The sequence below is a fragment of the Sceloporus undulatus genome, chromosome 2 (assembly GCF_019175285.1).
Source record: "Sceloporus undulatus isolate JIND9_A2432 ecotype Alabama chromosome 2, SceUnd_v1.1, whole genome shotgun sequence".
Lineage (NCBI taxonomy): Eukaryota > Metazoa > Chordata > Lepidosauria > Squamata > Phrynosomatidae > Sceloporus > Sceloporus undulatus.
In genome coordinates this window covers 104,133,004-104,148,706 of record NC_056523.1, presented here as the reverse complement: position 1 = coordinate 104,148,706, position 15,703 = coordinate 104,133,004, and the positions used below count along the sequence as shown (strand labels likewise).

General features: G+C 38.1%; 1 protein-coding gene across 8 annotated transcripts in view; it reads right to left on the bottom strand.

The window, feature by feature from the left end:
- The window catches only part of ARHGAP26 (Rho GTPase activating protein 26), a 402,649-nt gene that overhangs the window by 242,212 nt on the left and 144,734 nt on the right, over positions 1-15,703 (bottom strand). For all 8 annotated transcript variants that reach the window (XM_042450195.1, XM_042450199.1, XM_042450198.1 and 5 more), the window contains 5 exons: positions 12,576-12,686; positions 9,788-9,892; positions 7,267-7,396; positions 6,656-6,756; positions 2,049-2,143 (listed from right to left, as the gene is read on the bottom strand). In XM_042450195.1, the coding sequence (XP_042306129.1) occupies positions 2,049-2,143; positions 6,656-6,756; positions 7,267-7,396; positions 9,788-9,892; positions 12,576-12,686 (542 nt within the window). The remainder of the gene's footprint in view (positions 1-2,048; positions 2,144-6,655; positions 6,757-7,266; positions 7,397-9,787; positions 9,893-12,575; positions 12,687-15,703) is intronic.

Here is a 15,703-nt window from a genome sequence, read left to right as displayed (position 1 = left end):
AGCAGACAAGAGGAGCAATGCTTCTGGTAGATGGAACTTCATGAAGTTCAGGTCATGTTTCACTTGCATATATTTCTGATCAGTAAATCCTGCAGAATAGTGGACCACATTAAGTCATCCTAAGACTCTGATTAAAAATAAACTTGAAAGAATTAAGCAGGCTTAAAAAACCATTTTAGAATAGTTATGCCTACTATTCCATTCCCATTCCACTTAGAACTTTGCAAACAAGAAAAACATTTGGTATTTCATGTGATTATTCACCATGTGTTCACAGACTTGAATATGTTATTAAAGTCACCCACTCAGTAAACTAAATTTAACCTGTTTTCGGAAGACTATGGCTGCATCTGCACTGAAGAAATAATGCAGTGTGACATTGCTTTAAACGCAGTCGCTCCATCTTACAGAATCCTGGGATTTGTAGTTTGTTGTGGTACCAGAATTCTCTGACAGAAAAGGCTAGATATCTCACAAAACCACAAATCCTAGAATTTCACACCATGGAAGTCTGCCATGGCAGTTAAAGTGGTGTCAAACTGCATTATTTCAGTGCAGAAGCAGCCTACAAGTATATGTTGGGGGAAATATTAAATTACTACCTACTTATTAAAATAGGTAAATATTTTTTCTATGTACATACTTCAAATCTCTTCTTTGATTAGGAGGTTAATTCAAAGTTACTGGGTGCATAATTTAATTTCTTTCAAATGTTTACATGATTACTAATAATTTCCAAGCCCTTCAGATCTACAAACATAGATGTTGTATAGTGTATATACAGTATTTAGATAGAAATTTAAAATATGATTGAGTCATATGTAAGTTGCAAATTATTTTAAAATAACCCTGCAATTTATTAATTTTTAAGCTGGAAAATTAGAAGGTGTTTAACTTTTAAAGGAAATAAAAGTACAACCACTGGAAAAATGGAAGTATAAAGAACAATGGTTCTTAAAAATAGTATATGAATCTCATGAAAGCTCATACTTGACACAAAGTCTGAAATATAAACACCCCCAGTTCTGATCTTATTTCAACTATTAATGCATTATTTAATCTCTGGGGGGGGTCACTGTTTGCTCAGTTTTCACATCAGCAACATGGAAACAACAATGCCCTATGTTGCAAGGCTTTTGTAAGGGCTGCAAAAGTAAAATAAGCATTCTGAATACAACAAAGAACAATATAAAATATTAAATTATTTATTCTTACATTCACCAGAGATACTTGAGAAAATTCTTTGTCTGTTCTAATACAAAACTGACAGAATCAGTACCTCTTGGGATGAGGTACAGATCAGAACAGGTATTATTTGGATTTTCTTCTTCAAATATAGTGGTGTAGTTCTTAGGTCAAAAGATGCCTACCAACATGTGAATTTTAGAAGAAAATGGGTTTCTAAATTTATATATTGGAAGAAAATATTTTCAAATACACATATTTAAGTACTATTTTGCTGTAGATTTTAAAAAGAAAAAATCACAGATGAAATAAAAAATGAGATCATGAAAACAGACACATCAAACTAATACAGTTGGGGACCAGACTGATCTACTAATCCCTAACAGTTACAGGGCTTTTTTACTTGTTCTATGGCCCAGAATTGTAACCTGGGCAAGATCAGAGGGATATTGCATCAAGATAAATATTGGATCTTTTATCTCATAAGAGATCTTATATAGATATTAGAGTACAGTGGTTTACTTCTACCCATAATGACATATACTAGACTGGAAAACAAAAGTCTACAATCTGCTCCCAAACTAATTCTGGGTGCCAAGTAAAGTGCAAACAGGTGCTGCAAAGCACATACATTTATCAAAGGCAACATAAATCTCCCAAATGCTCCCTTTAGAGAGGTAGTTCAATCACGAAAATTACATCATTGGATCCAACTCCCTGTGTGTAGAGAACATAGAATCTGAAAGGAGCCTGGGCTAACTTCCAGATCCATTTTGCAATGTCTCCAAAAGTTCCTAAGCTGAAGCAGCAAATCTGCATTTTAGGGCCCACAAAGAGAAAAGCCAAAGGCATGTTAAACTCACCGATCTACTGCTTCTACATCAAAGCAAAATCTCTTTTCTATGGAATCCGTTTTCCGACGTGTGCAGGATTTAAGGATAATGGCTTCATCTTCTCCCTGAGAGATGATAAAGATCAAGGATTGGTACTGTGCATATATTTTCACATCATATACTGATAATAGCTGTGTTTTGAATGCTAGTTATGTTAATCTTGGAGGCACTGTGTGGCCTAGTGCTGATTTCAGTGCACCCTTAAGCTACCAGAGTTTCATATAGAAATCACTGGTGAAATCTGTTAATTTTAGAACAGGCAAGAGCATAAGAACCTTGCCATATCAAAGCAAATGCTCTTGTAGTCCAGAGCTGAGGAACATTTGGTATTTGAGAGGTTGTTGGAGTGCAGCTCAGTTCATTCCTAGCACAACTGACAGAAAATGGTATTACAAAAAGAGGTTGAACAATGAGGGGGAAGGGGCTCTACATGTGTGTATGTATACACACACACACACACTTTTCCTGTTCCTAATACCACTACCAAGCAAATATAATATACAAGTTAATAAATTACATTTCCTTTGGAAAATTCAAGATTTTTAACTAAAAGCCTGAAAGCAAAGTTTGAACACCAGGCAATAATCTCCTTCAGCTGGGTTCACCCCTGATGCTGATATTCAGTGGCATGCACTCCCCAACTGTGGGGTTTCTACTTCACTGTCATGGCCTGTTTCCAAAGATAATGATGTAGTGTCCATCAATCTTTCTGACACTCTTTCTAAAACCCTGTTCATGGGTTGGTTGACATCACAACCCAATGATGTAGACTTCTGTCTAGGGAAGTTTATGCTTGTTAATTTTCAAAGATACCAAATGCTTTTGTTTATAATTAACACTGTGATTACATCTAGTCCTGAGTATTTTTCATAAGAAAGATTTTTGACCAATATGAATATAACCTACAGCTGCAATCCACAACCATTTCAAAGTATTGCATACCCTAATGATATAAGGCAATCAAACATTTGACCCTCCATGCTCACCAACAAATTTTTCCAGGGAGAAAGTTCAGGACATTCACTTCAATCAGATAGTGGACACAGCGCATCTCTCTGCGCGCCAACAAAGGAGGCCCCCATTCAAATGTTCTTAAATCTCACAATAATGGCAGAAGATTAGTTCATCTGACATGCTTCCTATAGCTCTGTCCTTTTCCCATAAGGCTTTACCCATTATTCAGGTACCATTATATTGTGTTTCCAGTACTGAAAAGCCCAGTATTGGGTCTTATCAGTTACAGATTTCTTTCAAATGACTGGAACTTATCTACAGTGCATATTTCTGCAGATTTCTTTATCTAATGTTCAATTCTTTTTCCTGAGGGAAATGTGATTTGTCTTCTTGCATAGCATAAGAACACATCCCTCCTCTTTTGTTGGATTTGGTTTGGTTGAGGGATATTTGGAAATATCCTGAGAATGAGGCACTATAAAATGCTTCTGCACAGCTACACTGGCAGGAACGCTGCCCTACAGCATGAATCATGGCTACAAACAGGAATTTCTATAGCATGAATCATGGCTACAAGCAGGAATTCTATAGAAAATGAATGGATCTTATTCCACTGGAGAAGTGGTACTTGAGAAAGGCTAGGTTAGTACATGTCTAGCAATGATTTAGCTTCAGGGATGACTTTACCCAATAAGAGTACTAGGAAAACTAATTTAAATGCAATAGCTGTAGATCTTTATTGATCTAGGACTATTACCAAATCAAATGCAAATATGTAAAATGCTGCAAGCCAAGAACAAGTGAAAGGAATGATTCACCTCTCATCCTCAGCAAATGAAATACAAGCACGTGCTGCTAGACATGACATCAACCTGTGTGCTGCAAAAATGACTGCAATGAGTCTACATGTGAAGGGGCTATTTTGTTAAAGGCTTTATGCTTTGAAAGTTTCCATACAAAGCAGATTTCTTAGTGGCAGGATTATTTTTATATTAACATTTCCTCAAGACAATGTGTTGACAATAGGAATATGAAAATATGTTAAGTCAATGCCTAGAAAAGCCAAAATCAAGATAATACTTGTTCCCAATCTTTGGACTTGCTCTTTTAAGATCATGTATGTAGACAGAATCATAGAAATAGAATTGGAGGAGATCATAGATGTGTGACAAAGTGTTTATACATACATTTGCTTGGGCATATGAGTTCAAACTATGGCTACGGAAAAGTTATAAACAGCAACTTGTTAAAAGAGAACTGGGGCCATACCACAACTTACAGTTAACAATGACAAAGGGTCCTAATCAATCTATTCATTGCAAAAGTGTTCCTGCTATTGAACCAGAAGTCACATATTCAACATTAAGCGTTAAATAATGAAAAGACAATGTCCTCATTTGATGGGAAATTAAACCCAGAACCTCTCAGGGAGATTTGGACCTGACAATGGCATCAGGGCAACATCTGTCCATTTAGGAAAACATTTGTTCATGCCACCCCCATATACAAACACAAGTTCTTTGATTCTGAGACATAGATACAGATAGGAATACCATGTTAATGCAATTAAATTGACTAAAAAAATCTCCTGACTCAATAAAAAAAATGAGGCTAATGAATTCACCTCTTCTTGCAGCAAACACCTTGACAAATGAGCCAACCTTTGCAGTTTAGAATTTTTGTTTATTTATTTTTTATTTTTTTGCTTTGGCATCACTCTACACACCTAGCTGTGGGAAGAATCTTCCCCACTGTAGCAGCTTGCACAAGCTATTAAAATTGTTACCCAAAGGACTGTCTTGCCCTGAAGGATAATAGTTCATCTCTGGGTGTGAACTTTATTAGTAGTTACCATATCCCTTAAGAGCACTTGAAGACAGGTCTTAAGAGAAACTGAAAAATGCAAGGACTACAGTATCTCACTCTTGGGGCTCTATACCATTATAGCAGTATGATCCCACTTTAATTCCATGGCTGTATCCTGTGGAGTGTTGGAGTTTGTAGTTTGGTCAGAGACACTAGAAGAGGTCTCTGGCTGAGGATTTTAAATTTCTATAGTATGTTTCCAATGCAATCTGGGAGTAACATATGCTCCATCTGAATATGCCCCTTATTATATATTTTTTTATTTATTACAGTACTTATACTCCACCCTTCAGCCCTAAAGGCTATCAGAGCAGCTTACAATTATTATTTTTAATTAGACAGTTCCCTGCCCTCAAGCTTACAATCTAAAAAGACACCACACAAAAGGAGAAGGAAATGGTGGTGGGGAAGGAGATCAGGTCCAGTGGTTCTTCTCTCCCTCTGAGGCCTGGACCAAGGGAGATGGACTGGAGGAGGGCTCTTCTTCTTAGTTCAGGCCAGGCCCGGTGGAGCTGGCAGGCCTCACTCTCCCTCTGATGCTATAGATAGCAAAGGGAGGGCTCATCCACTTACTTTAGGCAGGCCCAATGGAACTGGCAGGCTTCACTCTCCCTCTAATGATGTAGATGGCAAAGGGAGGGCTCATCCGCTTACTTATAAAACCCACCAACATGAAGCTTTGCTGTAGTAGCCCTCCAATTATGGCACTCCCGCCTTAGAGGTCTGTGTTCATAGGCAGGCTATGGAGGCTGCTCCATCAAGCTTTTAATGGTTTTGAATGACAGATTTTGATTTTGAGATTAATGCTCTGAATCTGTTTTTATTTTACAATGTCTTTGTTTTCTTCTGTTTTATTGCTGGGTGTTTTTTTCCTCTTTTTTGTTGTTTTCATTTTTTTAAATTTTATTTATTTATTTATTTTACACATACAGTGAGCACAATTTATAATATATGTACAAAATATTCACTGCTGGGGGGAAACCACAAATATGAAAAGACAGAAGTAATACCAAATATATTTCTGTAAAGCACAAGAAGAAAAATAGGAATCACCATTTGGAATATGTCTTAACTATGTAGCCTATTTATTACTTGCCAGGCATTTCAATATCCTAAACATTTACAGTGCAATCTTAACCCATAGATCCTCTGGATGAAAGGGGTTAAGACTGCAAAAATGCCTTAGCACTGATATCATGTGAGAGGAGGTGCAGCGCGTCCATTCTTGAGTCCACTGCTATGCCAGCAAGGCTTTTCACAATTGTTACTCCACTACTTGCAAACCTTCCATTGGTAGTAACTGCCTCAAGGACTCAAAACTGGATGGTCTGTCTATGTGGTGGGGCAGAAGATTTTCAGATCTGTAGGATCCAAAGCTCCTGCATGGAGACCCCAAGATTAGGTAGCCTTCTCCAGCCTTGAGATTGTCCAACCTCTACATCACCATTAAGAGCAACATGGGAAAGTTTTTGAATTTGAGAAACAAATCTGAACAAAGATCTGGGCAATAAGGGAGGGGACAGAAATCACAACCCATCTTCATCCAAGCCATAGTGTGCCAGCAGGGTTTTGGAAATAACAAACCCTGTGCCACTTTGTTCTCTGCCAACCCATTCTCTTCAGACCACTCTGATGACTGTTAAAAGGATAATCATGTGGAACATTCCCTTGTATTAAAAAAAAAACTTTTCACAAGCACAAAGTGATAATTATAATAACAGTAATCTTAGAACTATTCATTTTGCTATTTCACTCACCCCTTTTCCACCAGACTTTTGGTCAAATGGCACCATAGTTATTCGTTTAGAGTCACTCTGATATGTGCAGTAATGTTTCACCCAGGATGTCCCAAAATGACCTGAAAATAATTGAAATTACTTACTGTTATTTGTTATTCATACATAATATAAAATTATCTAATACTGTATAATTATAACTGAATTCACCTCCTTTAAGAACAGCAAACCAATTGACTGCAGGGGCTTCTAATAAGTAGCTTTGCCTACACGCTGTCTGAATTTCAGAGATGTGCAGAGGTAATAAAACTGGTCTGAAAGCATGAAACAATTGGGTCAGACTCTGTAATTCACATATTTTACAGCATGAGCAGGGCCTCTTAGAGGACTTAATGTCAGACATTGGCAAAACTTAGGGCATTTTTACTGTATTTAATATACAGATAGTGAGGTTTCTGCACATTAATTGACTACATAAAGTCAAAATGTGTTTTGTCTTGTGTTTTTGAAAAACATACTTCTCAACTCTTTGCCCACTTCACTTGTTTTCTTATCCCTGTAATGAAGAAACAGTCTTGTATGTTAATTTCATACTGAGAACACCTGTGCAACCTCAGAATAAAGGCACTTACGTTTCTCCTGGACATAGAGGTAGCCTTCCATTGTGTAAGGACTGATATTTTTGTGCTCATGAGGATTCTCCTTCATTTTCCTCATCAAGGACTCAACTTCTGATCTTGTGCTTTCAAAACGGTTTCTTGTCTGCATTTTAAAGCAAAAAGTGAGACTGGTATCAAGGAGCCTTTACAAACACAAAGGACATTACAAAGAGGTTGCTACTGGCTAAAACAAAGATAGACAGTCTTAAGGCTTATAGGATCTGCTCTGTTTTCCCCTAGAACCCTGAGGCCTATTGATCAGAGCCACATGCAAACTATTAACTCAGGAAGGCAGACACAGTGCTGAGTACAAGGCGCCTCTGTACTTAGGCCCAGGAATATATTTCTTCTTCCAGAACTAGAACTCATACGAAATCATTTCATAAACTGCTATTCTCCCCAAATGTGCTTGATTTCAACCATCTATCTGAGAAGGGTAGAAAGGATTTTCTCTTCTTCCGTTTTTAAAACCATTTGGAGGGTGTCAGGTACCCCCTTGCGGATTTACAAATCACTTGTGTATCCCTATCTATATTCTGCCCACCCCAGTGTAAAAAATAAAGTGCTATCCTCAGAATTTTTTCTTCCTGCGACATAGTTGTAAACAGTTCTTTCCCCCACCTTCTCCTGAAAGCCAAGATGCATTGGGACTTCAAATGATTTGGGAAATTCATGCACAAAATCCCACATCTCTCCTCTTCCAAGGCAGTAAAAATACAGCTTAATAGCCAAGAGTAAGCTGACTTTCAATGACAACAAAAATCTACTATTTTAGTGGCAGCCTCACCATAATGACAGGACCAACTCTGGTTCAAAGTAACCAATGGGAGATCCAAATAGGCTCTCACACACTTGGGCTGCATATTAAGAACCAACAGTATGTCCACACATTGCCAGGTATGATTCTCATGAGCAAGGCCCTTTTAAAATGTTCCATAACAGACAGGGAACATGTATGTGTACCGGCAGTTTAATTTTATAGTAAGCAAATATCACACAACAACATCAACAATTTCTCACTTTTGGAGATCAAAACAATATATGTATTACAAAAATTTTTGGAAAAAGAAAATGGCTAAGTAATTATGCATTGAAAGATAGATAACAGGAATAATCTGGAGTGTGGGACTGCTAGCAGCAATTTATAGCAGCATAAATATATGTGGTCTTTTTTCCCTTCTTTGCATAGATAAAATTCATTTAAGGATATTTCTAATCCTAAATGGTCGAACACAGACAAAACTGTAAGCATATGCTACATTACCCATATATTGTATATGTACAGACTCTGAACTATAGGTAATATTTTATGTTTCCTGGGGGGTTTTCTACACTGGCAATATAAAGTGGCTTCAAATCAACTTGAAGCCAAGCTGTTTAGATGACATAGGATGACAAACCGAGTGGAAACCAACATGAAGCCACACTCTGAGGGTAAAAAACAGAGCAAAAAGAAACTCCAATGCTCCGCCCTAATGCTGAAAATATGAATCATTGCATATGCATATAAAAAGCACTGTGTAGTGTGGGAATGTGGGAAAGCAAAAATGTGAAAGTACAACAAATACAACATACAATAACCAGATAGTCCAACAACAGGACATGGAGAGAAGGTGAGAAAGGGGGCATGTTTAGGGGTCTCCATGAGTGTGCTTTGCCAGTGTGTCACTGGGCACACTGATGCACTGTATGTGCAGTGTATTACATGTGCTACAGTGTGACAAGTCAAATGGGATGGCAGCTGGGCAGGAAAAGGGAGGTAATTGATGACCACAGGCAGTGTGTTTGTGTGATGGTGTGCATGCATGGTGGGGAGGCAAAAAACAAACAAACAAAAAACAAGCAGTGCAGCTTGACTGAACAATATATAAGCAGTGGTGTTTGACCTGCCTTCAGAGCAGGCCATGAAGACAGCAGGGCTTCCACCTGCTTTTTAAAAAAACAGTATTGGCCCAATTTTTCTTGCCCAACCGCTCAGTCCCATTGTTATGTATTCAGATAAAGCTTTGCAAGAATTTTCTAAAGTTTTCTGAAAAACAGGAACAACTGTCAATATTTTGAGAACTTGTAAAGAAAAGGCATAAAAATTGGCATCAAAACGTCCTAAGCATAAATCTGCATGGAAAGAATCCCAAACCAAGCATACAGCCTACAAGAGTGAAAACTGCCAGCATCAGCTTCTGGCACCAACACTCAAGAATGATGTTACATTCCTAGAAGACCAAACTATTTTCAAGACTTGCTGAAATGACCATGCACCTAAATATGGATGCTGATACACCCTTGGCCAATAAGCTACAACTGAGGCTATGTACTGAATCAGCATCTTCACTATCATTCAGAAGGGTGGGGGAGTGAAGAATGGCTTACCATTAAATGAGTAAACATTCTCATTAACTGATAACCAGCAAAATAAAATGGGGGGAGTGGTCAGTAAGCTAGTAAATGGCAATATAAAGGGATATTCTGATATATGTTTCCACTCAGTGCTTACATTTTGTATGCTGATTGTCAGCTCCGTCTTGAAATCACTGAAATCCTTTGCAAGCTCATAACCATGATGGTAGAATGTAAAGAGCCCTTGCAGGAACGCCAACAGCTGCAGAGGAAAAGAAAGTGGCTGAGTTAGGATAGAAACATGTTTGTGTTTGCTTAGATATGAGCTAGCAAGTAGAGTTCTGCTGTTGTCCTCCTTTATTCCCACCCCTTTCACAGCCCATTAAAAAGAAAAGAAAAGCAACTGAGACTGCAGTCCTTTACTCCACTGTGAACGTACTTCTCAGTAGATACCCATATGGTTGTTCTGCATAGTTGCAATCCTATGCAATAACTTTAAAAATGCATTAATTAAATCTATGAATTGAGAATAAGACCAATGAAGGTAATAGGACTTGAAACTATTAAGAGCTTTGAAAAGTTATTATCAGGCAAACAGAAAAGGACAAGTTACAATGTTGGACTGAAATGGGGAAATTCTTAAAAGCTATGATTCATCTACATCTCTGAATATTAATTGCAAGAACCCAGGCAAGCATTAGGGATCCAACATGCTCAAACATGTATGTAGCCAGATCTCCTCTTCCAGCTGAACAATATATAAGCAACTGGGGCACTGCTCAGACCCATAAGGAAGCCAGCAGAAAACTAGTAACTCAGTTACATACTACATCAAACTAGATGTTAAGAAGAAATCACATTCTCTTAATTTAACCTGTTTTTCCTTCCACAATAGGATTTTCTCAGAGCTGTGTCAATCAGATTTATAAATTACACCTGTGTTTATATCTTCCAATGGTCAGTCACAAAACAAACTAAATATAAGAACCATATTTGAGGAAACACTTGAAATCTGACCAATTCAAGGTGCTATATCAAATGCAAATCTTTCATCAATTGAAGGAAAGACTTTTCCCCACCCAAAGCCCAAGGTGGGACTGTTCCTGCCCATCAAAGCTTACTGTAAAGTATGTAAATAAATAAATAAACAAACAAACTGAAATTACATACTGAACCTTTCAAAGACCTGTATATTTTAAAGAACTATATTATTCTGCTTTTTTTAAAAAAAAAATTAAAAAGCATAGAATACACATACTGCTCAGCTGTTCTCTCTAACCTTTTTAATAATTATTTCTAAAGCCTTTTAGGATTTCAGTTTAATTTTAAGCTTTATAATTTTTCATACTAAGATATGTATTTGATCAATGTATTTCTTCATTTGTATTGTATATTTAAAGTATTGGTATTAGTGCTCTTTGTTGGTGTTAACCACCCTCAAATCAATTTCAGCTCATAGTGACCCTGTGGATGAGACATCTCAAGACTCCTTATCCTCTACTGCTCTGCTTAGGTGCTGTAAATTCATATCCATGGCTTCCTTAATGGTCCGTCCATCTAGGATACAGCCTTCCTCTCGTTCTACTTCCCTCCACATTTCCTAGCATTATTGTTTTGTCCAATGAGTTGTGCCTTCTCAAGATGTGGCCAAAGTACAACAGCTTCAGTTTATTCATCTTGCCTTCCAGGGAGATTTCAGGCTTGATCTGTTCAAGGACCGATTTGTTTGTCTTTTTGGTGGTCCACGGAATCCACAACCCTCTTCTCCAGCACATTTCGCATTTTCTTCCTGTCCACTTTCTTAACTGTTCAGCTCTTGCAATCATACATGGTAACAGGGAATACAATGGCTTGTAAGATTTGAATTTTCGTGCTTAGTTTTATCTCTTTGTTCTTTAAGATCTTTTATAGTTTTCATTGCTCCCCTCCCCATTCTTAGTCTTCTTCTGATTTTCTGACTGCAGTCAATGTTTGATCCGAGGTATGAGAACTCTTTTACTATTTCTATTTCCTCATTGTCTAAGCTGAATTTGTGTAGATCTTCTGTGGTCATTATACTTCCATCATATATATTTCTTTTTTTAAAAAAATTAACTAAATTTGACTGCATGCTTTTGGCAGTCCCATGTACATTTGATGGCACCATGTACTAACGATGATCATCATTATTGTCATCAGCTGAGTGGGGGGGGGGGAAAGGGAGAGATAATGGAAACAGGTGACTTGTTCTCTTCCATGTTTCTTCCCCACAATACCACAATACTTAGTCAATCAGTAGGAAACAGTTGAACAATGTGAAAAGAGGCTCAGGAGGAGGCAGAGCTATTTAGAGAGAGCACTAGAAGGAGAGGCTCATGGGCTGCATCTGTCTCAAAAGCCTGCTTTCCCCTACCCTGTTGGAACAATTACTGAAATAATATATGAAAGCACAGTGGTTAAAATGTTGGTACTGTATCCAAAACATCATGAGTGTAATCCTGAAGGGCTCCAAGTTGACTCAGCCTTCCCATCCTTTTGTAGGCTGGCAAAATGAGTACCTAGATTGTTGGGGGCAATTGGCTAATACATTGTAAAATCACTTAGAGAGTCCTTAGCACTATAAAGCAGTATAGAAATGTAAGTGCTATTGCTATAGCATATGTTGTCAGGTATGGGTGGGATGTTAGGTAGCCTTAATGGTCCTATCCAAATTAAAATCTCTGTTTCCCCTTATGGGGAAAGGAACAATGCTGCAACACAAATACACTAATGTTAATGCTTCTTTGGAAATTCACTCACCATAACCTAACTGTTTTTTAAAGAGACTCTGCAGCTGTTATTTGACAGTTTTCTGGTCTGAACAGCCAAGGAGGAATGGCAAAGGCATGTTCTTCGTTATCTCTTTTTTACTGTAAAATAATTCACATTACAAAAGAGATAAATTATAGGACAGTATATTTACTTACTGGTTCCACGAACTCAAACATCTTCCTCTCTTGAACTTCTTGTACTTTGAAGACATACTCAAGGGAGACTTCATAGAAGTGCTGACGGACCAGGTCCACCTGGCTATCCGCCTGTCAATCACCATGTGCATTAAAAAGACACAGAAGAGCTATTAACTGTGTACACAAAAGACTGCATGTTTGTACAGTAACTTTCACAAAACATAATTCAAGAACACTACAGAAAAAAGTGGTTAAATTACTTTATCAAGCACACAAGAAAGATCACCTCCCACATCTAACAGTTAAAGGCAAACAAACACAAACTTGGCAAACATCTATAACTGACAATTCTTTCAAGTGTTTTCTCACCACGATACTTGGTAACAGCTAATAAGCTTCCCTGAAAGATAGCTGTCTCCCAATTCCTATAATCCCAGGGCAGTGGTGGGCATGTTCTAGGTTACAATAGGAATTCAAGGTGAGCACTGGTGAATCTCAACAGTCCCTGAAAATATCCTGTATCCAGGTTGGGAAAAAGTATTGATTATAGGCCTCATGTAGTCTCAGGATTACATTTTTGCAGATCATACAGCCCTACCATCAGTCTCCCAATCAGAAAGAGAAATTGGTGTGATTTTCCATCACTTTTTTCACACTCTTACACAGAAAGCCTCAGAAAACACGTGCAAGCCTCCTGTTCGTAACTCCCCAAACCTACATAATAATGCTGCTTTCATTAGAGTTCTTCTCAAAACGGTAACTGAAAATGATGCAGTAATGAAAATGAAGGTACTTTGGCATACCATGGGGTGTGCAGCCCACAAAGGTTTTGAGGGACTGTCCCTCTACCCCATGCAGTTGCCTATCCCTGCCCTACATGCATGTGGTATACATTCGTGGAGCACCCTCTACAGCCTTCTGCACTATCCACACATTCCTTGATAGATGAACCAAGTTAGCTTGGCAGACCAATGGATGGTTTGATTCATTATCATTTTCCTCCATGCTGGGACTGAAGCGTACTACACATGCCTAATCCAGGCCACCAACATGGTCCTGTACCAGGCCATTGGAAGGAGCAGATTCTATCTGCTTCTTCTTGGATTGGTTCTTTCCAAATGATACAGTGTTGGTGCAGCTTCTAGCCACATTCAGGGCGTCATCTAAACACCATGCCCCAACGTGGCCCAAAGTCAGTGCTTTTGGCCCATCTGCTTCAAGTCATTGTCAGTTTTCTTCTCCTATATGACTTTCAACATATTTGCCCAATGAAGAAGTTTAAAACCGTCTAATTATAAATAATAATTATAAGCCGCTCTGATAGCCTTTAGGGCTGAAGGACAGGGTACAAATAAATAAATAAATAACTTCCATGATGTATTCTGTGCATTTTGGTTGTTCAGTAATAGTACTGCTGTTTTGTGGATTTTGTTGGATTTTCCTACATGGCCAACATCTGCTACATATATTTTCTGGATGTGAGTGAATAAGACTGAGATACAGTCCCACAGCCCCATTACAACTAAGGGGCTAAGTTAGCATAAAGAAAGGAACTGCAAATAAGCATATGTGTTGGTACAATCAACTATCAGTTAGACAGTGATTGAATATCTAAGGCCCGATACAGACGGGCCAATGGGGCACCCTTGTCACGTGCTAGGGGTTAGCCAAGGGTGCTCCGCCCACATGTGCCTCAACCCTAGCACGTGACGAGGGCATCAAAATGGTGGCGCCCTATACAGATAGCCACCATCATTACGTAAGTGCCGCACGGCGCCCGCACGGCGCCCACACTTACGTAACGAGTGCGCCACTGGTGCACTTGTTACGCTGCTGCCATGGCAGAAAAAGAACCTGCTTTTTGCGGGTTCTTTTTCCGTCGGTGGGAAACCGCACGGTTTGTCTGCTGCATTTTCCTCCCGGTGGAAAACTAGGCACCAGCAGACCACCCTTTTGGGGCGGTCTCTACCAGACCTAAGACTAGTATTTGATAATCTGCTTTTTTAAAACCAACAGCTATATTTTTATTTTTCACAACCAAATGTAGAGCAGAGAGGATGAGATTTAAATTGGAGGGCCATTGGTGGAACTTTAGTATTATTTTTTTGACTAAACAGTAGGTCACTCATGGAGAAAATCAATCATGCAGTGTTAAATGTAAAGTTGTATCTTTGTTTTGAATGGTGTCTTGACATAACCAACTGAGTAACATTCAGATACAGAAATTCCTGCCAGGACATGACATCAAGAGGATAAATGCCAATATTCCAATTTTTAGATGCTTAGATATCCAAGTCAAAACATAGCTTTTTATTAATGTCTTTGGGGCCTTTACTGATCTTATCCAATTTGTACATGTGTTATGGTTTACATTATTTGAAATTGTATTAGCTGGTTTAAAATTAAGTGTTAAATTGTTCGATATGTTTTTAGTCTTTTAAAACTATCCCTATTGTGTTAAACTGTTCTAAACTGATTCTTGGAGGTAGGACATGATATAACTATTTTAATAATATAAAACAAAATAGTTATTTTCATTTTTTCATTTTTCAGAAGTTCTTAGCAATAATTGGTTTTTCTTCAGTAAGATACAGTATTTTATATAAAATTCACAAGTTAACATTTTTAGCAGTAGCCTTCCTCCAAGGAGCTTGTGATAGTCTTCACAACAATGCTGAGTTAAAGTAGATGATCAGAGGTCACTTGGTACATTTCACAGTTGTGTGGGGCACTGAATCAGAGCCTCCACAATTTAATCAACATCCCAAGTACTAAACCGCATGGGATTTCATACTAAACACACCATAAAATAAATAAATAATAAAAACTTTATTTATATACCTCCTTTCCTATAGACCAAAGCAGTTTACCATGTTCTCAGAGATCCAGTATAGAATCTGCGGGATACTCTCAGAGAAAGCCAATAAAATGTAACATCGGATTAGTGGCTGTGCTGTAGCAACTACATAAATTCCAGTCTCCCAGATGTTTGAACAGTATAACCAAGTTAGTAAAAAATAAGTCAGGGCTCTCAACACATGAACAATTGTCTTTGACTGAGCAAGGCACACCCATGAAGCAGCTGTTATGTTATTAATGGAGCACAGCACCCACTCGACTAAAACAACAGACCTCTCCATACGCAT